The 27,124-nt window shown below is 45.2% G+C and overlaps 1 protein-coding gene across 1 annotated transcript in view; it reads right to left on the reverse strand.

Annotated features, from left to right (window-relative positions):
• zgc:158659 (uncharacterized protein LOC791141 homolog) overlaps positions 1–27,124 on the reverse strand; it is a 112,543-nt gene that overhangs the window by 79,174 nt on the left and 6,245 nt on the right. The window contains exons 3-5 of the mRNA XM_064940881.1: positions 21,152–21,370; positions 4,699–4,861; positions 3,313–3,522 (exon numbers count right to left, since the gene is read on the reverse strand). Coding sequence (XP_064796953.1) covers positions 3,313–3,522; positions 4,699–4,861; positions 21,152–21,340 — 562 coding nt within the window. The 5' untranslated portion in view covers positions 21,341–21,370. The remainder of the gene's footprint in view (positions 1–3,312; positions 3,523–4,698; positions 4,862–21,151; positions 21,371–27,124) is intronic.

A 27,124-nucleotide genomic window follows, 5' to 3' on the forward strand; every position in this document is an offset into this window, starting at 1 on the left:
GTTGTAGTGTAGTATAGTATAATATAGTGTGGTTGTAGTGTATTATAATATAGTGTGGTTGTAGTGTAGTATAGTATAATATAGTGTGGTTGTAGTGTATTATAATATAGTGTGGTTGTAGTGTAGTATAGTATAATATAGTGTGGTTGTAGTGTGTTATATTATAATATAGTGTGGTTGTAGTGTATTATAGTATAATATAGTGTGGTTGTAGTGTGTTATATTATAATATAGTGTAGTTGTAGTGTATTATAGTATAATATAGTGTGGTTGTAGTGTGTTATAGTATAATATAGTGTAGTTGTAGTGTATTATAGTATAATATAGTGTGGTTGTAGTGTGTTATATTATAATATAGTGTGGTTGTAGTGTATTATATTATAATATAGTGTGGTTGTAGTGTATTATAGTATAATATAGTGTGGTTGTAGTGTGTTATATTATAATATAGTGTAGTTGTAGTGTATTACAGTATAATATAGTGTGGTTGTAGTGTGTTATAGTATAATATAGTGTGGTTGTAGTGTAGTATAGTATAATATAGTGTGATTGTAGTGTATTATATTATAATATAGTGTAGTATAGTATAATATAATATAGTGTGGTTGTAGTGTAGTATAGTGCAGTATAATACAGTGTAGTATATTATAATATAGTGTAGTTGTAGTGTATTATATTATAATATAGTGTGGTTGTAGTGTAGTATAGTATAATATAATATAGTGTGGTTGTAGTGTATTATAATATAATATAGTGTGGTTGTAGTGTATTATAATATACTGTGGTTGTAGTGTGGTATAGTGCAGTACAATACAGTGTAGAATATTATAATAAAGTGTAGTTGTAGTGTATTATATTATAATATAGTGTGGTTGTAGTGTATTATAGTATAATATAGTGTGGTTGTAGTGTATTATAATATAATATAGTGTGGTTGTAGTGTGTTATATTATAATATAGTGTGGTTGTAGTGTATTATAATATAATACAGTCTGGTTGTAGTGTAGTATAATATAGTGTGGTTGTGTTATATTATAATATAGTGTGGTTGTAGTGTGTTATATTATAATATAGTGTGGTTGTAGTAATATTATGGTATAATATAGTGTGGTTGTAGTGTATTATAATATAGTGTAGTTGTAGTGCATTATAGTATAATATAGTGTGGTTGTAGTGTATTATAGTATAATATAGTGTGGTTGTAGTGTGTTATATTATAATATAGTGTAGTTGTAGTGTATTATAGTATAATATAGTGTGGTTGTGGTGTGTTATAGTATAATATAGTGTGGTTGTAGTGTGTTATAGTATAATATAGTGTGGTTGTAGTGTAGTATAGTATAATATAGTGTGGTTGTAGTGTATTATATTATAATATAGTGTAGTATAGTATAATATAATATAGTGTGGTTGTAGTGTAGTATAGTATAGTGCAGTATAATACAATGTAGTATATTATAATATAGTGTAGTATAGTATAATATAATATAGTGTGGTTGTAGTGTAGTATAGTATAGTATAATACAGTGTAGTATATTATAATATAGTGTAGTATAGTATAATATATTGTGGTTGTAGTGTAGTATAGTGCAGTATAATACAGTGTAGTATAGTATAATATAGTGTGGTTGTAGTGTAGTATAGTAAAATATAGTGTGGTTGTAGTGTGTTATAGTATAATATAGTGTGGTTGTAGTGTGTTATAGTATAATATAGTGTGGTTGTAGTATAGTATAATATAGTGTGGTTGTAGTGTATTATATTATAATATAGTGTAGTATAGTATAATATAATATAGTGTGGTTGTAGTGTAGTATAGTGCAGTATAATACAATGTAGTATATTATAATATAGTGTAGTATAGTATAATATAATATAGTGTGGTTGTAGTGTAGTATAGTATAGTATAATACAGTGTAGTATATTATAATATAGTGTAGTATAGTATAATATATTGTGGTTGTAGTGTAGTATAGTATAATATAGTGTGGTTTTAGTGCATTATAGTATAATATAGTGTGGTTGCAGTGTATTATATTATAATATAGTGTGGTTGTAGTGTATTATATTATAATATAGTGTGGTTGTAGTGCATTATAATATAATATAGTGTGGTTGTAGTGTGTTATAATATAGTGTGGTTGTAGTGTAGTATAGTATAATATAGTGTTGTTGTAGTGTATTATAGTGCAGTATAATACAGTGTAGTATAGTATAATATAGCACAGTATAGGTTTGTGCAGTATAATATAATGTAGTATAGTATGGTATAGTTACAGTATAGTTGTAGTGTAGTATAGTATAGTATGGTATAGTTACAGTATATGTGCAGTATAGTGCAGTAATAGTGTAGTATGGTACATTTATAGTTATAGTATGGTTATAGTGTAGTATAGTATGGTGTAGTATAGTATGGTATAGTTACAGTATAGGTGTAGTATAGTGCAGTAATAGTATAGTATTGTATAGTTATAGTATAGTTGTAGTATAGTATAGTAATAGTGTAGTATGTTTCAGTTACAGTATAGTTGTAGTGTAGTATAGTATAGTATGGTATAGTTACAGTATATGTGCAGTATAGTGCAGTAATAGTATAGTATAGTACAGTTACAGTTATAGTATGGTTATAGGCAGTATAGTGTTGTTGTAGTGTGGTAAAAGTGTTGTGTAATTATAGTAAAGAATAGTAATAGTATAGTGTGGTTATAGTGTAGGATGGTGTAGTCATAGCATAGCGTATTTATAGTATAGTTATGGTATAGTGCAGTTATCGTATAGTACAGTTGTAGTATAGTGTAACATTTAACATTTAACATTTAAGTCATTTAGCAGACGCTCTTATCCAGAGCGACTTACAAAGTGTAGTTATAGTATAGTGTAGTTATAATGTAGTATAATATGGTGTAGTTATAGTGTATTGTAGCTGCATTGTAGTATAGTGTAATTATAGCATAATATAGTGTTGTTGTAGTATAGTGCAGTTATAGTTTAGTATAGTGAAGTTATAGTGTAGTGTATGTATAGTGTAGTGTGATGTAGGTATAGTGTAGGTATAGTACAGTTATAGTGTAGTTATAATATAGTTATAGTGTAGTTATAGTGCGGTGCATGTATAGTGTAGTATGGTGCATTTATAGTGTAGTTGTAGTGTAGTTATGGTGGAGTGTATGTATAATGTAGTATGGTGTAGTTATAGTGTAGTTGTGGCATAGGTATAGTATAGTAAAGTGTAGTTATAGTGTAGTGTTGTGTATGTATAGTGTAGTTATAGTGTAGTATAATACAGTGTATAGCAGTAATAACAGTGCTAACCCTTGTCCAGTTTGCAGAAGATGTGTTGTGGCAGCTCGGGGGCTGACTCCACGTTGGGGGGGTAGACATAGAGGGCCTGTGTCTCAGCCCCGCCTCCTTCCCTCTCCTCCATAGCCTCTCTGCACACGCCCAGTATGCTCCTTCTGAAGTCCTGAACCTCAGGGTCCTTCAGCTGCTCAAACTCACAGATGGGCATGCCTATCGCAAACCCTGATTACAACCACACACACACAGACACACACACACACACACACACACACACACCTTGATACACATTCATATACAATCCAGCTCAAACTCACAGATGGGCATGCCTATCGCAAACCCTGATTACAACCACACACACACAGACACACACACCTTGATACACATTCATATACAGCTCAAACTCACAGATGGGCATGCCTATCGCAAACCCTGATTACAACCACACAGACACAGACACACACACACACACACACACACACCTTGATACACATTCATATACAATCCAGCTCAAACTCACAGATGGGCATGCCTATCGCAAACCCTGATTACAACCACACACACACAGACACACACACCTTGATACACATTCATATACAGCTCAAACTCACAGATGGGCATGCCTATCGCAAACCCTGATTACAACCACACACACACAGACACACACAGACACACACAGACACCTTGATACACATTCATATACAATCCAGCTCAAACTCACAGATGGGCATGCCTATCGCAAAACCTGATTACAACCACACACACACAGACACACACACCTTGATACACATTCATATACAATCCAGCTCAAACTCACAGATGGGCATGCCTATCGCAAAACCTGATTACAACCACACACACACAGACAGACACACACACACACACACACACCTTGATACACATTCATATACAATCCAGCTCAAACTCACAGATGGGCATGCCTATCGCAAAACCTGATTACAACCACACACACACAGACAGACACAAACAGACACACACACACACCTTGATACACATTCATATACAATCCAGCTCAAACTCACAGATGGGCATGCCTATCGCAAAACCTGATTACAACCACACACACACAAACACACACACACACCTTGATACACATTCATATACAATCAGCTCAAACTCACAGATGGGCATGCCTATCGCAAAACCTGATTACAACCACACACACACAAACACACACACACACACACCTTGATACACATTCATATACAATCCAGCTCAAACTCACAGATGGGCATGCCTGTCGCAAAAGCCTGAACAAAAACAGACACAAGCAAAAACTCACACTTAATGTGTGTGTGTGTGTGTGTGTGTGTGTGTGTGTGTGTGTGTGTGTGTGCGTGCGTGCGTGCGTGTGTGTCTGTGTGTGTGTCTGTGTCCGACCTATCTCCCTGTTGAGGATCTTTTCCTCTCGGTTGCCCAGCGGTTCGATGACCTTGAGGATGGGGTGGAAAAGTCGGAGGTCACACAGACGGCGCGTCTCGTCATAAAACTCCTCTCTCTCCGCCTCCTGGGTCACACCCACAAAGATGTAACACGACTCCTCCTGGACCAATGAGAAGAGAGCACAAGTCAATCAGAAGGACTACTGACCAATCACACACAGGCAAAAGTGAACGATAATACCTTTTGACCAATTAATCAACAGTAAGCAAAGATGAGGAACCTGAACAGGTAGTAGAGTATACAGGTGTAGTAGAGTATACAGGTGTAGTAGAGTATACAAGTGTAGTAGAGTATACAGGTGTAGTAGAGGGTACAGGTGTAGTAGAGTATACATGTCAGCGGGGTGGTGGCACCGGGATCCTCATCTCTCCCAAGTGGTCATTCTCTCTTTCTCCCCTTACCCATCTGTCTATCGCCTCCTTTGAATTCCATGCTGTCACAGTTAAGCCCTTTCAAGCTTAACATCCTTATCATTTATCGCCCTCCAGGTTCCCTCGGAGAGTTCATCAATGAGCTTGATGCCTTGATAAGCTCCTTTCCTGAGGACGGCTCACCTCTCACAGTCCTGGGCGACTTTAACCTCCCCACGTCTACCTTTGACTCATTCCTCTCTGCCTCCTCCTTTCCACTCCTCTCCTCTTTTGACCTCACCCTCTCACCTTCCCCCTACTCACAAGGCAGGCAATACGCTCGACCTCATCTTTACTAGATGCTGTTCTTCCACTAACCTCATTGCAACTCCCCTCCAAGTCTCCGACCACTACCTTGTATCCTTTTCCCTCTCGCTCTCATCCAACACTTCCCACACTGCCCCTACTCGGATGGTATCGCGCCGTCCCAACCTTCGCTCTCTCTCCCCGCTACTCTCTCCTCTTCCATCCTATCATCTCTTCCCTCTGCTCATACCTTCTCCAACCTATCTCCTGATTCTGCCTCCTCAACCCTCCTCTCTTCCCTTTCTGCATCCTTTGACTCTCTATGTCCCCTATCCTCCAGGCCGGCTCGGTCCTCCCCTCCCGCTCCGTGGCTCGACGACTCACTGCGAGCTCACAGAACAGTGCTCCGGGCAGCCGAGCGGAAATGGAGGAAAACTCGCCTCCCTGCGGACCTGGCATCCTTTCACTCCCTCCTCTCTACATTTTCCTCCTCTGTCTCTGCTGCTAAAGCCACTTTCTTAGGGTCCTGTGTGGCTCAGTCGGTAGAGCATGGCGCTTGCAACGCCAAGCGTCGTGGGTTCGATTCCCGCTGGGACCACCCATATGTAAAAGTAGTGGCCCCAGCCGACTTGTAAGTCGCTTTGGACAAAAGCGTCTGCTAAATGGGATATATTATTATTATATATTCTTCCACTCTAAATTCCAAGCATCTGCCTCTAACCCTAGGAAGCTCTTTGCCACCTTCTCCTCCCTCCTGAATCCTCCTCCCCCTCCCCCCCCTCCTCCCTCTCTGCAGATGACTTCGTCAACCATTTTGAAAAGAAGGTCGACGACATCCGATCCTCGTTTGCTAAGTCAAACGACACCGCTGGTTCTGCTCACACTGCCCTACCCTGTGCTCTGACCTCTTTCTCCCCTCTCTCTCCAGATGAAATCTCGCTTCTTGTGACGGCCGGCCGCCCAACAACCTGTCCGCTTGACCCTATCCCCTCCTCTCTTCTCCAGACCATTTCCGGAGACCTACTCCCTTACCTCACCTCGCTCATCAACTCATCCCTGACCGCTGGCTACGTCCCTTCCGTCTTCAAGAGAGCGAGAGTTGCACCCCTTCTGAAAAAACCTACACTCGATCCCTCCGATGTCAACAACTACAGACCAGTATCCCTTCTTTCTTTTCTCTCCAAAACTCTTGAACGTGCCGTCCTTGGCCAGCTCTCCCGCTATCTCTCTCAGAATGACCTTCTTGATCCAAATCAGTCAGGTTTCAAGACTAGTCATTCAACTGAGACTGCTCTTCTCTGTATCACGGAGGCGCTCCGCACTGCTAAAGCTAACTCTCTCTCCTCTGCTCTCATCCTTCTAGACCTATCGGCTGCCTTCGACACTGTGAACCATCAGATCCTCCTCTCCACCCTCTCCGAGTTGGGCATCTCCGGTGCGGCCCACGCTTGGATTGCGTCCTACCTGACAGGTCGCTCCTACCAGGTGGCGTGGCGAGAATCTGTCTCCTCGCCACGCGCTCTCACCACTGGTGTCCCCCAGGGCTCTGTTCTAGGCCCTCTCCTATTCTCGCTATACACCAAGTCACTTGGCTCTGTCATAACCTCACATGGTCTCTCCTATCATTGCTATGCAGACGACACACAATTAATCTTCTCCTTTCCCCCTTCTGATGACCAGGTGGCGAATCGCATCTCTGCATGTCTGGCAGACATATCAGTGTGGATGACGGATCACCACCTCAAGCTGAACCTCGGCAAGACGGAGCTGCTCTTCCTCCCGGGGAAGGACTGCCCGTTCCATGATCTCGCCATCACGGTTGACAACTCCATTGTTTCCTCCTCCCAGAGCGCTAAGAACCTTGGCGTGATCCTGGACAACACCCTGTCGTTCTCAACTAACATCAAGGCGGTGGCCCGTTCCTGTAGGTTCATGCTCTACAACATCCGCAGAGTACGCCCCTGCCTCACACAGGAAGCGGCGCAGGTCCTAATCCAGGCACTTGTCATCTCCCGTCTGGATTACTGCAACTCGCTGTTGGCTGGGCTCCCTGCCTGTGCCATTAAACCCCTACAACTCATCCAGAACGCCGCAGCCCGTCTGGTGTTCAACCTTCCCAAGTTCTCTCACGTCACCCCGCTCCTCCGCTCTCTCCACTGGCTTCCAGTTGAAGCTCGCATCCGCTACAAGACCATGGTGCTTGCCTACGGAGCTGTGAGGGGAACGGCACCGCAGTGCCTCCAGGCTCTGATCAGGCCCTACACCCAAACAAGGGCACTGCGTTCATCCACCTCTGGCCTGCTCGCCTCCCTACCACTGAGGAAGTACAGTTCCCGCTCAGCCCAGTCAAAACTGTTCGCTGCTCTGGCCCCCAATGGTGGAACAAACTCCCTCACGACGCCAGGACAGCGGAGTCAATCACCACCTTCCGGAGACACCTGAAACCCCACCTCTTCAAGGAATACCTAGGATAGGATAAAGCAATCCTTCTCACCCCCCTTAAATGATTTAGATGCACTATTGTAAAGTGGCTGTTCCACTGATGTCAGAAGGTGAATTCACCAATTTGTAAGTCGCTCTGGATAAGAGCGTCTGCTAAATGACTTAAATGTAAATGTAAATGTAAGAGGGTACAGGTGTAGAAGAGGGTACATGTGTGTAGAGGGTACAGGTGTGTTGAGGGTACAGGTGTAGTATAGGGTACAGGTGTGTAGAGGGTACAGGTGTGTAGAGGGTACAGGTGTGTAGAGGGTACAGGTGTAGTATAGGGTAAAGATGTGTAGAGGGTACAGGTGTAGCAGAGGGTACAGGTGTAGTAGAAGGTACAGGTGTAGTAGAGGGTACAGGTGTAGAAGAGTATACAGGTGTGTAGAGGGTACAGGTGTATTAGAGGGTACAGGGGTACAGGTGGAGTAGAGTATACAGGCGTAGTAGAGGGTACAGGTGTAGTAGAGGGTACAGGTGTGTAGAGGGTACAGGTGTGTAGAGGGTACAGGTGTGTAGAGGGTACAGGTGTAGTAGAGGGGACAGGTGTAGTAGAGGGTATAGGTGTAGTAGAGGGTACAGGTGTAGTAGAGGGTACAGGTGTAGTAGAGGGTACAGGTGTAGTAGAGGGTACAGGTGTAGTAGAGGGTACAGGTGTAGTAGAGGGTACAGGTGTAGTAGAGGGTGCATGTGTAGAAGAGTATACAGGTGTAGTAGAGGGTACAGGTGGAGTAGAGGGTACAGGTGTAGTAGAGGGTAAAGGTGTGTAGAGGGTACAGGTTTGTAGAGGGTACAGGTGTGTAGAGGTAAATAGAGGGCTTGCAGTTGATGTACAACTCCTCCTGGCGGCCATGTTGGAAGACCACCGCATTAATTCTTCTGACAACAGCCGAGTGGCCTAACCCTAACCCCTAACCCTAACCCTAACCCAACCCTAACCCTAACCCCTAACCCCAACTCCAACCCCAACTCCTAACCCTAACCCCTAACACCCTAACCCCTAACCACTAACTCTAACCCTAACCCTAACCCAACCCTAACCCTAACCCCTAACCCTAACCCTAACCCCAACCCCAACCCCAACCCCTAACCCTAACCCCTAACACCCTAACCCCTAACCACTAACTCTAACCCTAACCCCAACCCCAACCCCTAACCCGCCCCCCTTTCGGAAAAGCTGACCACGACTCCATTTTGCTGATCCCTGCCTACAGACAAAAACTAAAACAAGAAGCTCCCACACTGAGGTCTGTCCAACGCTGGTCCGACCAAGCTGATTCCACACTCCAAGACTGCTTCCATCACGTGGACTGAGACATGTTTCGTATTGCGTCAGGCAACAACATTGACGAATACGCTGATTCGGTGTGCGAGTTCATTAGAACGTGCGTTGAAGATGTCGTTCCCATAGCAACGATTAAAACATTCCCAAACCAGAAACCGTGGATTGATGGCAGCATTCGCGTGAAACTGAAAGCGCGAACCACTGCTTTTAATCAGGGCAAGGTGACTGGTAACATGACCGAATACAAACAGTGCAGCTATTCCCTCTGTAAGGCTATCAAACAAGCTAAGCGTCAGTATAGAGACAAAGTAGAATCTCAATTCAACGGCTCAGACACAAGAGGTATGTGGCAGGGTCTACAGTCAATCACGGACTACAAGATGAAATCCAGCTCAGTCACGGACCAGGATGTCTTGCTCCCAGGCAGACTAAATAACTTTTTTGCCCGCTTTGAGGACAATACAGTGCCACTGACACGGCCTGCAACGGAAACATGCGGTCTCTCCTTCACTGCAGCCGAGGTGAGTAAAACATTTAAACGTGTTAACCCTTGCAAGGCTGCAGGCCCAGACGGCATCCCCAGCCGCGCCCTCAGAACATGCGCAGACCAGCTGGCTGGTGTGTTTACGGACATATTCAATCAATCCCTATACCAGTCTGCTGTTCCCACATGCTTCAAGAGGGCCACCATTGTTCCTGTTCCCAAGAAAGCTAAGGTAACTGAGCTAAACGACTACCACCCCATGGCACTCACTTCCGTCATCATGAAGTGCTTTGAGAGACTAGTCAGGGACCATATCACCTCCACCCTACCTGACACCCTAGACCCACTCCAATTTGCTTACCGCCCAAATAGGTCCACAGACGACGCAATCTCAACCACACTGCACACTGCCCTAACCCACCTGGACAAATGGAACACCTATGTGAGAATGCTGTTCATCGACTACAGCTCAGCATTTAACACCATAGTACCCTCCAAGCTCGTCATCAAGCTCGAGACCCTGGGTCTCGACCCCGCCCTGTGCAACTGGGTACTGGACTTCCTGACGGACCGCCCCCAGGTGGTGAGGGTAGGCAACAACATCTCCACCCCGCTGATCCTCAACACTGGGGCCCCACAAGGGTGCGTTCTGAGCCCTCTCCTGTACGCCCTGTTCACCCACAACTGCGCGGCAATGCACGCCTCCAACTCAATCATCAAGTTTGCGGACGACACAACAGTGGTAGGCTTGATTACCAACAACGATGAGACGGCCTACAGGGAGGAGGTGAGGGCCCTCGGAGTGTGGTGTCAGGACAATAACCTCACACTCAACGTCAACAAAACTAAGGAGATGATTGTGGACTTCAGGAAACAGCAGAGGGAACACCCCCCTATCCACATCGATGGAACAGTAGTGGAGAGGGTAGTAAGTTTTAAGTTCCTCGGCATACACATGACAGACAAACTAAATTGGTCCACTCACACAGACAGCATCGTGAAGAAGGCGCAGCAGCGCCTCTTCAACCTCAGGAGGCTGAAGAAATTCGGCTTGTCACCAAAAACACTCACAAACTTCTACAGATGCACAATTGAGAGCATCCTGGCGGGCTGTATCACTGCCTGGTACGGCAACTGCTCCGCCCACAACCGTAAGGCTCTCCAGAGGGTAGTGAGGTCTGCACAACGTATCACCGGGGGCAAACTACCTGCCCTCCAGGACACCTACACCACCCGATGTTACAGGAAGGCCATAAAGATCATCAAGGACAACACCCACCCGAGCCACTGCCTGTTCACCCCGCTATCATCCAGAAGGCGAGGTCAGTACAGGTGCATCAAAGCTGGGACCGAGAGACTGAAAAACAGCTTCTATCTCAAGGCCATCAGACTGTTAAACAGCAACCACTAACATTGAGTGGCTGCTGCCAACACACTGACTCAACTCCAGACACTTCAATAATGGGAATTGATGGGAAAGGATGTAAAATATATAACCCTAACCCACTAGCCACTTTAAACAATGCTACCTAATATAATGTTTACATACCCTACATTATTCATCTCATATGTATACGTATATACTGTACTCTATCATCTACCGCATCCTTATGTAATACATGTATCACTAGCCACTTTAACTATGCCACTTTGTTTACATACTCATCTCATATGTATATACTGTACTCGATACCATCTACTGTATCTTGCCTATGCTGCTCTGCACCATCACTCATTCATATCTTTATGTACATATTCTTTATCCCCTTACACTGTGTATAAGATATTAGTTTTGAAATTGTTAGTTAGATTACTTGTTGGTTACTGTAGTACTGCATTGTCGGAACTGGAAGCACAAGCATTTCGCTACACTCGCATTAACATCTGCTAACCATGTGTATGTGACAAATACAATTTGATTTGATTTGATTTGATTTATGGGGATTTTGGGGGCAAAGTTACCTGTAGTAGGTGGTATAGGGGGCATAGTTACCTGTAGTAGGTGGTATAGAGGGCATAGTTACCTGTAGTAGGTGGTATAGAGGACATAGTTACATGTAGTAGGTGGTATAGAGGGCATAGTTACCTGTAGTAGGTGGTATAGGGGGTATAGTTACCTGTAGTAGGTGGTATAGGGGGCATAGTTACCTGTAGTAGGTGGTAGAGGGGGCATAGTTACCTGTAGTAGGTGGTATAGGGGGCATAGTTACCTATAGTAGGTGGTATAGGGGGCATAGTTACCTGTAGTAGGTGGTATAGAGGGTATAGTTACCTGTAGTAGGTGGTATAGAGGGCATAGTTACCTGTAGTAGGTGGTATAGGGGACATAGTTACCAGTAGTAGGTGGTATAGGGGGTATAGAGGGCATAGTTACCTGTAGTAGGTGGTATAGGGGGTATAGTTACCTGTAGTAGGTGGTATAGGGGGTATAGTTACCTGTAGTAGGTGGTATAGGGGGTATAGTTACCTGTAGTAGGTGGTATAGAGGGCATAGTTACCTGTAGTAGGTGGTATAGGGGGTATAGTTACCTGTAGTAGGTGGTATAGGGGGTATAGTTACCTGTAGTAGTTGGTATAGGGGGCATAGTAACCTGTAGTAGGTGGTATAGAGGGCATAGTTACCTGTAGTAGGTGGTATAGAGGGCATAGTTACCTGTAGTAGGTGGTATAGGGGGTATAGTTACCTGTAGTAGGTGGTATAGGGGGCATAGTTACCAGTAGTAGGTGGTATAGGGGGTTATAGTTACCTGTAGTAGGTGGTATAGAGGGCATAGTTACCTGTAGTAGGTGGTATAGAGTGCATAGTTACCTGTAGTAGGTGGTATAGAGGGCATAGTTACCTGTAGTAGGTGGTATAGGGGGTATAGTTACCTGTAGTAGGTGGTATAGGGGGTGTAGTTACCTGTAGTAGGTGGTATAGAGGGCATAGTTACCTGTAGTAGGTGGTATAGGGGGCATAGTTACCAGTAGTAGGTGGTATAGGGGGTATAGTTACCTGTAGTAGGTGGTATAGAGGGCATAGTTACCTATAGTAGGTTGTATAGGGGGCATAGTTACCTGTAGTAGGTGGTATAGAGGGCATAGTTACCAGTAGTAGGTGGTATAGGGGGTATAGTTACCTGTAGTAGGTGGTATAGGGGGTATAGTTACCTGTCGTAGGTGGTATAGAGGGCATAGTTACCTGTAGTAGGTGGTATAGGGGGTATAGAGGGCATAGTTACCTGTAGTAGGTGGTATAGGGGGTATAGTTACCTGTAGTAGGTGGTATAGAGGGCATAGTTACCTGTAGTAGGTGGTATAGGGGGTGTAGTTACCTGTAGTAGGTGGTATAGAGGGCATAGTTACCTGTAGTAGGTGGTATAGAGGGCATAGTTACCAGTAGTAGGTGGTATAGGGGGTATAGTTACCTGTAGTAGGTGGTATAGGGGGTATAGTTACCTGTCGTAGGTGGTATAGAGGGCATAGTTACCTGTAGTAGGTGGTATAGGGGGTATAGAGGGCATAGTTACCTGTAGTAGGTGGTATAGAGGGCATAGTTACCTGTAGTAGGTGGTATAGGTTGTATGGTTACCTGTAGTAGGTGTTATAGGGGGTATAGTTACCTGTAGTAGGTGGTATAGGGGGCATAGTTACCTGTAGTAGGTGGTATAGAGGGCATAGTTACCTGTAGTAGGTGGTATAGAGGGCATAGTTACCTGTAGTAGGTGGTATAGGGGGTATAGTTACCTGTAGTAGGTGGTATAGAGGGCATAGTTACCTGTAGTAGGTGGTATAGGGGGTATATTTACCTGTAGTAGGTTTTATAGGGGGTATAGTTACCTGTAGTAGGTGGTATAGGGGGCATAGTTACCTGTAGTAGGTGGTATAGGGGCATAGTTACCTGTAGTAGGTGGTATAGAGGGCATAGTTACCTGTAGTAGGTGGTATAGGGGGTATAGTTACCTGTAGTAGGTGGTATAGGGGGCATAGTTACCTGTAGTAGGTGGTATAGAGGGCATAGTTACCTGTAGTAGGTGGTATAGGGGGTATAGTTACCTGTAGTAGGTGGTATAGAGGGTATAGTTACCTGTAGTAGGTGGTATAGGGGGCATAGTTACATGTAGTAGGTGGTATAGGGGGTATAGTTACCTGTAGTAATTGGTATAGAGGGCATAGTTACCTGTAGTAGGTGGTATAGGGGGCATAGTTACATGTAGTAGGTGGTATAGAGGGCATAGTTACCTGTAGTAGGTGGTATAGGGGGCATAGTTACATGTAGTAGGTGGTATAGAGGGCATAGTTACCTGTAATAGGTGGTATAGGGGGTATAGGGGGTATAGTTACCTGTAGTAGGTGGTATAGAGGGCATAGTTACCTGTAATAAGTGGTATAGGGGGCATAGTTACCTGTAGTAGGTGGTATAGGGGGCATAGTTACCTGTTGTAGGTGGTATAGAGGGCATAGTTACATGTAGTAGGTGGTATAGAGGGCATAGTTACCTGTAATAAGTGGTATAGGGGGTATAGTTACCTGTAGTAGGTGGTATAGAGGGCATAGTTACCTGTAGTAGGTGGTATAGCGGGCATAGTTACCTGTAGTAGGTGGTATAGGGGGTATAGTTACCTGTAGTAGGTGGTATAGGGGGCATAGTTACCTGTAGTAGGTGGTATAGCGGGCATAGTTACCTGTAGTAGGTGGTATAGGGGTATAGTTACCTGTAGTAGGTGGTATAGGGGGCATAGTTACCTGTAGTAGGTGGTATAGGGGGCATAGTTACCTGTAGTAGGTGGTATAGCGGGCATAGTTACCTGTAGTAGGTGGTATAGGGGGTATAGTTACCTGTAGTAGGTGGTATAGAGGGCATAGTTACCTGTAGTAGGTGGTATAGGGGGTATAGAGGGCATAGTTACCTGTAGTAGGTGGTATAGGGGGCATAGTTACCTGTAGTAGGTGGTATAGGGGGCATAGTTACCTGTAGTAGGTGGTATAGCGGGCATAGTTACCTGTAGTAGGTGGTATAGGGGGTATAGTTACCTGTAGTAGGTGGTATAGGGGGCATAGTTACCTGTAGTAGGTGGTATAGGGGGTCATAGTTACCTGTAGTAGGTGTTATAGGGGGCATAGTTACCTGTAGTAGGTGGTATAGGGGGTATAGTTACCTGTAGTAGGTGGTATAGAGGACATAGTTACCTGTAGTAGGTGGTATAGGGGGTATAGTTACCTGTAGTAGGTGGTATAGGGGCATAGTTACCTGTAGTAGGTGGTATAGGGGTATAGTTACCTGTAGTAGGTGGTATAGGGGGCATAGTTACCTGTAGTAGGTGGTATAGGGGGCATAGTTACCTGTAGTAGGTGGTATAGAGGGCATAGTTACCTGTAGTAGGTGGTATAGGGGCATAGTTACCAGTAGTAGGTGGTATAGGGGTATAGAGGGCATAGTTACCTGTAGTAGGTGGTATAGGGGGTATAGTTACCTGTAGTAGGTGGTATAGGGGGCATAGTTACCTGTAGTAGGTGGTATAGGGGTATAGTTACCTGTAGTAGGTGGTATAGGGGGTATAGTTACCTGTTGTAGGTGGTATAGAGGGCATAGTTACCTGTAGTAGGTGGTATAGGGGGTATAGTTACCTGTAGTAGGTGGTATAGGGGGCATAGTTACCTGTAGTAGGTGGTATAGTGGGTATAGTTACCTGTAGTAGGTGGTATAGGGGGTATAGTTACCTGTAGTAGGTGGTATAGAGTGCATAGTTACCTGTAGTAGGTGGTATAGAGGGCATAGTTACCTGTAGTAGGTGGTATAGGGGGTATAGTTACCTGTAGTAGGTGGTATAGAGGGCATAGTTACCTATAGTAGGTTGTATAGCGGGCATAGTTACCTATAGTAGGTGGTATAGGGGGTATAGTTACCTGTAGTAGGTGGTATAGGGGGTATAGTTACCTGTAGTAGGTGGTATAGAGGGCATAGTTACCTGTAGTAGGTGGTATAGGGGGTATAGTTACCTGTAGTAGAGGGTATAGTTACCTGTCGTAGGTGGTATAGAGGGCATAGTTACCTGTAGTAGGTGGTATAGGGGGTATAGAGGGCATAGTTACCTATAGTAGGTTGTATAGCGGGCATAGTTACCTATAGTAGGTGGTATAGGGGGTATATTTACCTGTAGTAGGTTTTATAGGGGGTATAGTTACCTGTAGTAGGTGGTATAGGGGGCATAGTTACATGTAGTAGGTGGTATAGGGGGTATAGTTACCTGTAATAAGTGGTATAGGGGGTATAGTTACCTGTAGTAGGTGTTATAGGGGGTATAGTTACCTGTATTAGGTTGTATAGGGGGTATAGTTACCTGTAGTAGGTAGTATAGGGGGTATAGTTACCTGTAGTAGGTGGTATAGGGGGTATAGTTACCTGTAGTAGGTGTTACAGGGGGCATAGTTACCTGTAGTAGGTGGTATAGAGGGCATAGTTACCTGTCGTAGGTGGTATAGAGGGCATAGTTACCTGTAGTAGGTGGTATAGGGGGTATAGAGGGCATAGTTACCTGTAGTAGGTGGTATAGGTGGTATAGTTACCTGTAGTAGGTGTTATAGGGGGTATAGTTACCTGTAGTAGGTGGTATAGGGGGCATAGTTACCTGTAGTAGGTGGTATAGGGGGTATAGAGGGCATAGTTACCTGTAGTAGGTGGTATAGAGGGCATAGTTACCTGTAGTAGGTGGTATAGGGGGTATAGTTACCTGTAGTAGGTTATATAGAGGGCATAGTTACCTGTAGTAGGTGGTATACGGGGTATAGTTACCTGTAGTAGGTGGTATAGCGGGCATAGTTACCTGTAGTAGGTGGTATAGGGGGTATAGTTACCTGTAGTAGGTGGTATAGGGGGCATAGTTACCTGTAGTAGGTGGTATAGGGGGTCATAGTTACCTGTAGTAGGTGTTATAGGGGGCATAGTTACCTGTAGTAGGTGGTATAGGGGGTATAGTTACCTGTAGTAGGTGGTATAGAGGACATAGTTACCTGTAGTAGGTGGTATAGGGGGTATAGTTACCTGTAGTAGGTGGTATAGGGGGCATAGTTACCTGTAGTAGGTGGTATAGGGGGTATAGTTACCTGTAGTAGGTGGTATAGGGGGCATAGTTACCTGTAGTAGGTGGTATAGGGGGCATAGTTACCTGTAGTAGGTGGTATAGAGGGCATAGTTACCTGTAGTAGGTGGTATAGGGGGCATAGTTACCAGTAGTAGGTGGTATAGGGGGTATAGAGGGCATAGTTACCTGTAGTAGGTGGTATAGGGGGTATAGTTACCTGTAGTAGGTGGTATAGGGGGCATAGTTACCTGTAGTAGGTGGTATAGGGGGTATAGTTACCTGTAGTAGGTGGTATAGGGGGTATAGTTACCTGTTGTAGGTGGTATAGAGGGCATAGTTACCTGTAGTAGGTGGTATAGGGGGTATAGTTACCTGTAGTAGGTGGTATAGGGGGCATAGTTACCTGTAGTAGGTGGTATAGGGGGTATAGTTACCTGTAGTAGGTGGTATAGGGGGTATAGTTACCTGTAGTAGGTGGTATAGAGTGCATAGTTACCTGTAGTAGGTGGTATAGAGGGCATAGTTACCTGTAGTAGGTGGTATAGGGGGTATAGTTACCTGTAGTAGGTGGTATAGAGGGCATAGTTACCTATAGTAGGTTGTATAGCGGGCATAGTTACCTATAGTAGGTGGTATAGGGGGTATAGTTACCTGTAGTAGGTGGTATAGGGGGTATAGTTACCTGTAGTAGGTGGTATAGAGGGCATAGTTACCTGTAGTAGGTGGTATAGGGGTATAGTTACCTGTAGTAGAGGGTATAGTTACCTGTCGTAGGTGGTATAGAGGGCATAGTTACCTGTAGTAGGTGGTATAGGGGGTATAGAGGGCATAGTTACCTATAGTAGGTTGTATAGCGGGCATAGTTACCTATAGTAGGTGGTATAGGGGGTATATTTACCTGTAGTAGGTTTTATAGGGGGTATAGTTACCTGTAGTAGGTGGTATAGGGGGCATAGTTACATGTAGTAGGTGGTATAGGGGGTATAGTTACCTGTAATAAGTGGTATAGGGGGTATAGTTACCTGTAGTAGGTGTTATAGGGGGTATAGTTACCTGTATTAGGTTGTATAGGGGGTATAGTTACCTGTAGTAGGTAGTATAGGGGGTATAGTTACCTGTAGTAGGTGGTATAGGGGGTATAGTTACCTGTAGTAGGTGTTACAGGGGGCATAGTTACCTGTAGTAGGTGGTATAGGGGGTATAGAGGGCATAGTTACCTGTCGTAGGTGGTATAGAGGGCATAGTTACCTGTAGTAGGTGGTATAGGGGGTATAGAGGGCATAGTTACCTGTAGTAGGTGGTATAGGTGGTATAGTTACCTGTAGTAGGTGTTATAGGGGGTATAGTTACCTGTAGTAGGTGGTATAGGGGGCATAGTTACCTGTAGTAGGTGGTATAGGGGGTATAGAGGGCATAGTTACCTGTAGTAGGTGGTATAGAGGGCATAGTTACCTGTAGTAGGTGGTATAGGGGGTATAGTTACCTGTAGTAGGTTATATAGAGGGCATAGTTACCTGTAGTAGGTGGTATACGGGGTATAGTTACCTGTAGTAGGTGGTATATGGGGTATAGTTACCTGTAGTAGGTGGTATAGGGGGCATAGTTACCTGTAGTAGATGTTATAGGGGGTATAGTTACCTGTAGTAGGTGGTATAGGGGGTATAGTTACCTGTAGTAGGTGGTATAGGGGGCATAGTTACCTGTAGTAGGTGGTATAGAGGGCATAGTTACCTGTAGTAGGTGGTATACGGGGTATAGTTACCTGTAGTAGGTGGTATATGGGGTATAGTTACCTGTAGTAGGTGGTATAGGGGGCATAGTTACCTGTAGTAGGTGTTATAGGGGGTATAGTTACCTGTAGTAGGTGGTATAGGGGGTATAGTTACCTGTAGTAGGTGGTATAGGGGGCATAGTTACCTGTAGTAGGTGGTATAGGGGGCATAGTTACCTGTAGTAGGTGGTATAGAGGGCATAGTTACCTGTAGTAGGTGGTATAGGGGGTATAGTTACCTGTAGTAGGTGGTATAGGGGGTATAGTTACCTGTAGTAGGTGGTATAGGGGGTATAGAGGGCATAGTTACCTGTAGTAGGTGGTATAGGGGGTATAGTTACCTGTAGTAGGTGGTATAGGGGGTATAGAGGGCATAGTTACCTGTAGTAGGTGGTATAGAGGGCATAGTTACCTGTAGTAGGTGGTATAGGGGGCATAGTTACCAGTAGTAGGTGGTATAGGGGGTATAGTTACCTGTTGTAGGTGGTATAGGGGGTATAGTTACCTGTAGTAGGTGGTATAGGGGGTATTGTTACCTGTAGTAGGTGGTATAGGGGGTATAGTTACCTGTAGTAGGTGTTATAGGGGGTATAGTTACCTGTAGTAGGTGGTATAGGGGGTATAGTTACCTGTAGTAGGTGTTATAGGGGGTATAGTTACCTGTAGTAGGTGGTATAGGGGGCATAGTTACCTGTAGTAGGTGGTATAGGGGGCATAGTTACCTGTAGTAGGTGGTATAGAGGGCATAGTTACCTGTAGTAGGTGGTATAGGGGTATAGTTACCTGTAGTAGGTGGTATAGGGGGTATAGTTACCTGTAGTAGGTGGTATAGGGGTATAGTTACCTGTAGTAGGTGGTATAGGGGGTATAGTTACCTGTAGTAGGTGGTATAGGGGTATAGTTACCTGTAGTAGGTGGTATAGGGGCATAGTTACCTGTAGTAGGTGGTATAGAGGGCATAGTTACCTGTAGTAGGTGGTATAGGGGGTATAGTTACCTGTAGTAGGTGGTATAGGGGGTATAGTTACCTGTAGTAGGTGGTATAGGGGGCATAGTTACCTGTAGTAGGTGGTATAGGGGGCATAGTTACCTGTAGTAGGTGGTATAGAGGGCATAGTTACCTGTAGTAGGTGGTATAGGGGGTATAGTTACCTGTAGTAGGTGGTATAGGGGGCATAGTTACCTGTAGTAGGTGGTATAGAGGGCATAGTTACCTGTAGTAGGTGGTATAGGGGGTATAGTTACCTGTAGTAGGTGGTATAGGGGGTATAGTTACCTGTAGTAGGTGGTATAGGGGGCATAGTTACCTGTAGTAGGTGTTATAGGGGGTATTGTTACCTGTAGTAGGTGGTATAGGGGGTATAGTTACCTGTAGTAGGTGGTATAGGGGGCATAGTTACCTGTAGTAGGTGGTATAGGGGGTATAGTTACCTGTAGTAGGTGGTATAGAGGGCATAGTTACCTGTAGTAGGTGGTATAGGGGGTATAGTTACCTGTAGTAGGTGGTATAGGGGGTATAGTTACCTGTAGTAGGTGGTATAGAGGGCATAGTTACCTGTAGTAGGTGGTATAGAGGGCATAGTTACCTGTAGTAGGTGGTATAGGGGGCATAGTTACCTGTAGTAGGTGGTATAGGGGGCATAGTTACCTGTAGTAGGTGGTATAGAGGGCATAGTTACCTGTAGTAGGTGGTATAGAGGGCATAGTTACCTATAGTAGGTTGTATAGGGGGCATAGTTACCTGTAGTAGGTGGTATAGAGGGCATAGTTACCTGTAGTAAGTGGTATAGGGGGTATAGTTACCTGTAGTAGGTGGTATAGGGGGTATAGTTACCTGTAGTAGGTGTTATAGGGGGTATAGTTACCTGTAGTAGGTGTTATTGGGGTTATAGTTACCTGTATTAGGTGGTATAGGGGGTATAGTTACCTGTAGTAGGTGGTATAGAGGGCATAGTTACCTGTAGTAGGTGGTATAGGGGGTATAGTTACCTGTAGTAGGTGGTATAGGTGGTATAGTTACCTGTAGTAGGTGGTATAGAGGGCATAGTTACCTGTAGTAGGTGGTATAGGGGGTATAGAGGGCATAGTTACCTGTAGTAGGTGGTATAGAGGGCATAGTTACCTGTAGTAGGTGGTATAGAGGGCATAGTTACCTGTAGTAGGTGGTATAGGGGGTATAGGGGGTATAGTTACCTGTAGTAGGTGGTATAGAGGGCATAGTTACCTGTAGTAGGTGGTATAGAGGGCATAGTTACCTGTAGTAGGTGGTATAGGGGGTATAGTTACCTGTTGTAGGTGGTATAGAGGGCATAGTTACCTGTAGTAGGTGGTATAGAGGGCATATTTACCTGTAGTAGGTGGTATAGGGGGTATAGTTACCTGTAGTAGGTGGTATAGGGGGCATAGTTACCTGTTGTAGGTGGTATAGAGGGCATAGTTACCTGTAGTAGGTGGTATAGAGGGCATAGTTACCTGTAGTAGGTGGTATAGAGGGTATAGTTACCTGTAGTAGGTGGTATAGAGGGCATAGTTACCTGTAGTAGGTGGTATAGGGGGCATAGTTACCTGTAGTAGGTGGTATAGGGGGTATAGTTACCTGTAGTAGGTGGTATAGAGGGCATAGTTACCTGTAGTAGGTGGTATAATTACCTGTAGTAAGTGGTACAGGGGGTATTTCCGGGCCTCTGTGAACAGCTGTTGTTTGATGTTCGTGAGCGGCGCCTCTCTGAGACACTCCAGACTAACCAGCATGCCATTGGGCAGACAGCAGTCCACCAGGATCCTAGGGGGCATGAGGTGAAGGCCCCATAGTTCCCCTGAAGATGGCCGCGGGGCCATCTAGACACACACACTCGGCTCTACCACAACCTGAGGGAGGAGAACACACGTTACACACACACACACACACACACACACGGCTCTACCACAACGTGAGGGAGGAGAACACACGTTACACACACACACGCACACACACACACACACACGGCTCTACCACAACCTGAGGGAGGAGAACACACGTTACACACACACACACACACACACACGGCTCTACCACAACGTGAGGGAGGAGAACACACGTTACACACACACACACGTTACACACACACACACACACGTTACACACACACACACACACACACTCCGCTCTACCACAACGTGAGTGAGGAGAACACACGTTACACACACACGCACACACACACACACACACACACACTCCGCTCTACCACAACGTGAGGGAGGAGAACACACGTTACACACACACACACACACACACACACACACACACGGCTCTACCACAACCTGAGGGAGGAGAACACACGTTACACACACACACACTCCGCTCTACCACAACGTGAGGGAGGAGAACACACGTTACACGCACGCACACACACACACACACACGGCTCTACCACAACCTGAGGGAGGAGAACACACGTTACACACACACACACACACACACACACACACGGCTCTACCACAACCTGAGGGAGGAGAACACACGTTACACACACACACACACACACACACACACACACACACTCCGCTCTAGCAGAGGCCTCCCCAGGTCCAGAACAGAGGCTAGGAAACACATAATATTAAATAGAGCCATGACTACATGGAACTCTCTGCCACACCAGGAAACTCAGGCCAGCTATAAAACAGAGACAGCCATTTTATATCTATGGTATTGTAATTGACACTGTGTTGTGTATTAGACCTAGATATCGATAGGCTGTGTGATGTTTAAATGGAAAGTGGACTTGGAACGTTTTCAGGCCCCTTCCCATTTTCCACATTTTGTTACGTTACAGCCTTATTCTGAAATGGATTAAATTAAAACTTTTCCTCATCAATCTACACGCAATAACTGATAATGACAAAGCGAAAACAGGTTTTTAGAAATATTTGCCAATTTATAAAATATAAAAAACAAAAATATCTTATTTACTTAAGTATTTATACCCTTTACTATGAGACTCAAAATTGAGCTCAGGTGCATCCAGTTTCCATTGATCATCCTTGAGATGTTTCTACAACTTGATTGGGGTCCTCCTGTGGTAAATTCAATTGATTGGACAGGATTTGGAAAGGCAAACACCTGTCTATATAAGGTCCCACAGTTGACAGTGTATGTCAGAGCAAAAACCAAGCCGTGAGGCTGAAGGAATTGTCTGTCTGTAGAGCGCTGAGACAGGATTGTGTCGAGGCACAGATCTGGGAAAGGGTACCAAAAAATGGCTGTAGCATTGAAGGTCCCCAAGAACACAGTGGCCTCCATAATTCTTAAATGGAGGAGTTTGGAACCAGCAAAACTCTTCCTAGAGCTGGCCGTCCGGCCAAACTGAGCCATCGGGGGAGAAAGGCCTTGGTCAGGGAGGTGACCAAGAACACGATAGTCACTCTGACAGAGCTCTAAAGTTCCTCTGTGGAGATGGGAGAACCTTCCAGAAGGACAACCATCTCTGCAGCACTCCACCAATCAGGCCTTTATGGTAGAGTGGCCAGACGGAAGCCACTCCTCAGTAAAAGGCACGTGACAGCCCGTTTGGTGTTTGCCAAAAGGCACCTAAAAGACTCAGATGATGAGAAACAAGATTCTCTGGTCTGATGAAACCAAGATTGAACTCTTTGGCCTGAATGCCAAGCTTCACGTCTGGAGGAAACATGGCACGATCCCTACGGTGAAGCATGGTGGTGGCAGTATCATGCTGTGGGAAGTTTTTCAGCGTCAGGATCGAGAGGAAGATGAACAGCACAAAGTACATAGAGATCCTTGATGAAAACCTGCTCCAGAGCACTCAGGACCTCAGACTGGGGCGATGATTCACCTTCCAACAGGACTACGACCCTAAGCACACAGCCAAGACAACGAAGGAGTGGCTTCGGGACAAGTCTCTGAATGTCCTTGAGTGGCCCGCCCAGAACCCGGACTTGAACCCAATGAACATCTCTGGAGAGACCTGAAAATATCTGTGCAGCGACGCTCCCCATCCAACCTGACAGAGCTTGAGAGGATCTGCAGAGAAGAATGAGAGAAACTCCCCAAATACAGGTGTGCCAAGCTTGTAGTGTCATACCCAAGAAGACTGGAGGCTGTAATCGCTGCCAAAGGTGCTTCAACATAGTACTGAGTAAAGCATCTGAAGACTTATGTAAATGTGATATTTACGTTTATTTTTTCTAAAATATCAATAACATTTTTTTTTTTTGCTTTGTCATTTTGGGCGTATTGTGATGTCATTATGGGGTATTGTGATGTCATTATGGGGTATTACGTGTAGATTGATGAGGGGGGGAAAGCAATTGATGCACCATATGTTCTGTACTATGTGGACCCCAGGAAGAGTGGCTGATGACTGGCTCATGGGGATCCTCATAAATACCAATACCTTGGGACAGACAGACAGACAGACAGACAGACAGACAGACAGACAGACACTAGTATTTCCATGGTAATAAAGCTGATCCAGTTGAACTGAGGGGTCTGAGAGAGTCTATAAAGTCTAGATGTTGAGGAAAGAGAAAAAAATGGCAGAGGAGAACAAGAAAGAAGAGATAGACAGGAAGAAAACATTAAAACGTATAGGAGAAAGAGAGAGCAGAACAGATTGAAGTGGAGAGAGAGCGAGAGAGAGAGCGAGAGAGCGAGAGCAGAACATATTGAAGTAGAGAGAGAGAGAGAGAGAGAGAGAGAGAGAGAGGGTGGGAGAGATCGAGAGAGGGAGAGATCGAGAGAGAGAGAAAGAGAGTGGGAGAGATCGAGAGAGGGGAGATCGAGAGAGGGAGAGAGAGGGTGGGAGAGATCGAGAGAGGGAGAGAGAGGGTGGGAGAGATCGAGAGAGGGAGAGATCGAGAGAGAGAGAGAGAGAGAGAGAGAGAGAGAGAGAGTGAGAGAGAGAGTGGGAGAGATCGAGAGAGGGGAGATCGAGAGAGGGAGAGAGAGAGAGAGTGAGTGAGAGAGAGAGAGAGAGAGAGAGGGAGAGAGATCGAGAGAGGGAGAGAGAGATCGAGAGAGGGAGAGAAGGCGATAGACAGTAGACATTTTTAGAAAGTGATTTGTAATGGTCTCTTAAATCCCCAAATATGATGTCACTCTTTCATACAGGATCATCAGCCTGTTTTCTCTCTCTCTCTGTGTGTGTGTGTGTGTGTGTGTGTGTGTGTGTGTGTGTGTGTGTGTGTGAAGTTGATATCATGTTGTCTCCAGTCATAACGGAGCATGTATAATGATTTATAACGGTAATAATAGCGGTAGTAACCGAAGCTACCGCCCTCTCCTCTCCGGGAACAGAGACCTGTCAGTCGGCATAATCTCCCGCTCTTCCCGGCTTCTCCCCCCGGCAAGTCACGAAGCGGTTGAGCGGCAAACGCAATACTACGCAAAAAAACACACACACACACACCGCAAAGCCGCGGCAAGGGCAGACGCGCTCAGCGGTAGCGAACAAAGAACCGAGCCGCCGCGCGAGAGAAAGTAGGACACGGGCCGCCTGGCGCATGCAGCTGCACAAATAAGACCCCGTCCGTCCCCTGCTCTCTGACACACACACACACACACACACACACACACACACACACACACACTGACCATCGAGAATCAAAGTGACAGCATCATTGAGACAGCACTCAGAGCTTCTTGTTGGATCAGAGAGCTGTAGCTTAATGTGATGGGAGCCGGGAGACAATAACCCATAACATATAACAAAAGAATCAAACAGTCAGTCAGTCATGACCTCTGCTAAACTACCAACTAACAGCTAGTCTAATAAATCTAGTCATATTGTTATTCTGTATTTGATTTGCCACTCAAAGCGGGAGACAGACAGCCGAGTAGCGTATAGGCTTTAGCTAGAGCACAGGTCTCCTGAAGGCTATTTACTTCAATATTAGGCTGTACACACAATAAAGCTCTGGACTTCCGGGACAGACGGATGATAGTTCTCTTACTGGCCATATTAGATGTTTCTGTTAATGAGTTTATCAGGAGTTATTTTCTCCACCTCTCTCTCTCTCTCTTCTCTGGCTACAAACAATCCAGCAGTGAAAGCCCTCTCTCTCTCTCTCTTCTCTGGCTACAAACAATCCAGCAGTGAAAGCCCTCTCTCTCTCTCTCTTCTCTGGCTACAAACAATCCAGCAGTGAAAGCCCCTCTCTCTCTCTCTCTTCTCTGGCTACAAACAATCCAGCAGTGAAAGCCCTCTCTCTCTCTCTCTTCTCTGGCTACAAACAATCCAGCAGTGAAAGCCCTCTCTCTCTCTCTCTTCTCTGGCTACAAACAATCCAGCAGTGAAAGCCCTCTCTCTCTCTCTCTCTTCTCTGGCTACAAACAATCCAGCAGTGAAAGCCCTCTCTTTCTCTTCTCTGGCTACAAACAATCCAGCAGTGAAAGCCCTCTCTCTCTCTTCTCTGGCTACAAACAATCCAGCAGTGAAAGCCCTCTCTCTCTCTCTTCTCTGGCTACAAACAATCCAGCAGTGAAAGCCCTCTCTCTCTCTCTCTTCTCTGGCTACAAACAATCCAGCAGTGAAAGCCCTCTCTCTCTCTCTTCTCTGGCTACAAACAATCCAGCAGTGAAAGCCCTCTCTCTCTCTCTTCTCTGGCTACAAACAATCCAGCAGTGAAAGCCCTCTCTCTCTCTCTTCTCTGGCTACAAACAATCCAGCAGTGAAAGCCCTCTCTCTCTCTCTCTTCTCTGGCTACAAACAATCCAGCAGTGAAAGCCCTCTCTCTCTCTCTCTTCTCTGGCTACAAACAATCCAGCAGTGAAAGCCCTCTCTCTCTCTCTCTCTCTCTCTCTTCTCTGGCTACAAACAATCCAGCAGTGAAAGCCCTCTCTCTCTTTCTCTTCTCTGGCTACAAACAATCCAGCAGTGAAAGCCCACTCTCTCTCTCTCTTCTCTGGCTACAAACAATCCAGCAGTGAAAGCCCTCTCTCTCTCTCTCTTCTCTGGCTACAAACAATCCAGCAGTGAAAGCCCTCTCTCTCTCTCTCTTCTCTGGCTACAAACAATCCAGCAGTGAAAGCCCTCTCTCTCTCTCTCTTCTCTGGCTACAAACAATCCAGCAGTGAAAGCCCCTCTCTCTCTCTCTCTTCTCTGGCTACAAACAATCCAGCAGTGAAAGCCCTCTCTCTCTCTCTCTCTCTTCTCTGGCTACAAACAATCCAGCAGTGAAAGCCCTCTCTCTCTCTCTTCTCTGGCTACAAACAATCCAGCAGTGAAAGCCCTCTCTCTCTCTCTCTCTTCTCTGGCTACAAACAATCCAGCAGTGAAAGCCCCTCTCTCTCTCTCTCTTCTCTGGCTACAAACAATCCAGCAGTGAAAGCCCTCTCTCTCTCTCTTCTCTGGCTACAAACAATCCAGCAGTGAAAGCCCTCTCTCTCTCTCTCTCTTCTCTGGCTACAAACAATCCAGCAGTGAAAGCCCTCTCTCTCTCTCTCTCTCTTCTCTGGCTACAAACAATCCAGCAGTGAAAGCCCTCTCTCTCTCTCTCTCTCTTCTCTGGCTACAAACAATCCAGCAGTGAAAGCCTCTCTCTCTCTCTCTCTTCTCTGGCTACAAACAATCCAGCAGTGAAAGCCCTCTCTCTCTCTCTCTCTTCTCTGGCTACAAACAATCCAGC

The sequence above is a fragment of the Oncorhynchus masou genome, chromosome 27 (assembly GCF_036934945.1).
Source record: "Oncorhynchus masou masou isolate Uvic2021 chromosome 27, UVic_Omas_1.1, whole genome shotgun sequence".
NCBI classification, from domain to species: Eukaryota; Metazoa; Chordata; class Actinopteri; order Salmoniformes; family Salmonidae; genus Oncorhynchus; species Oncorhynchus masou.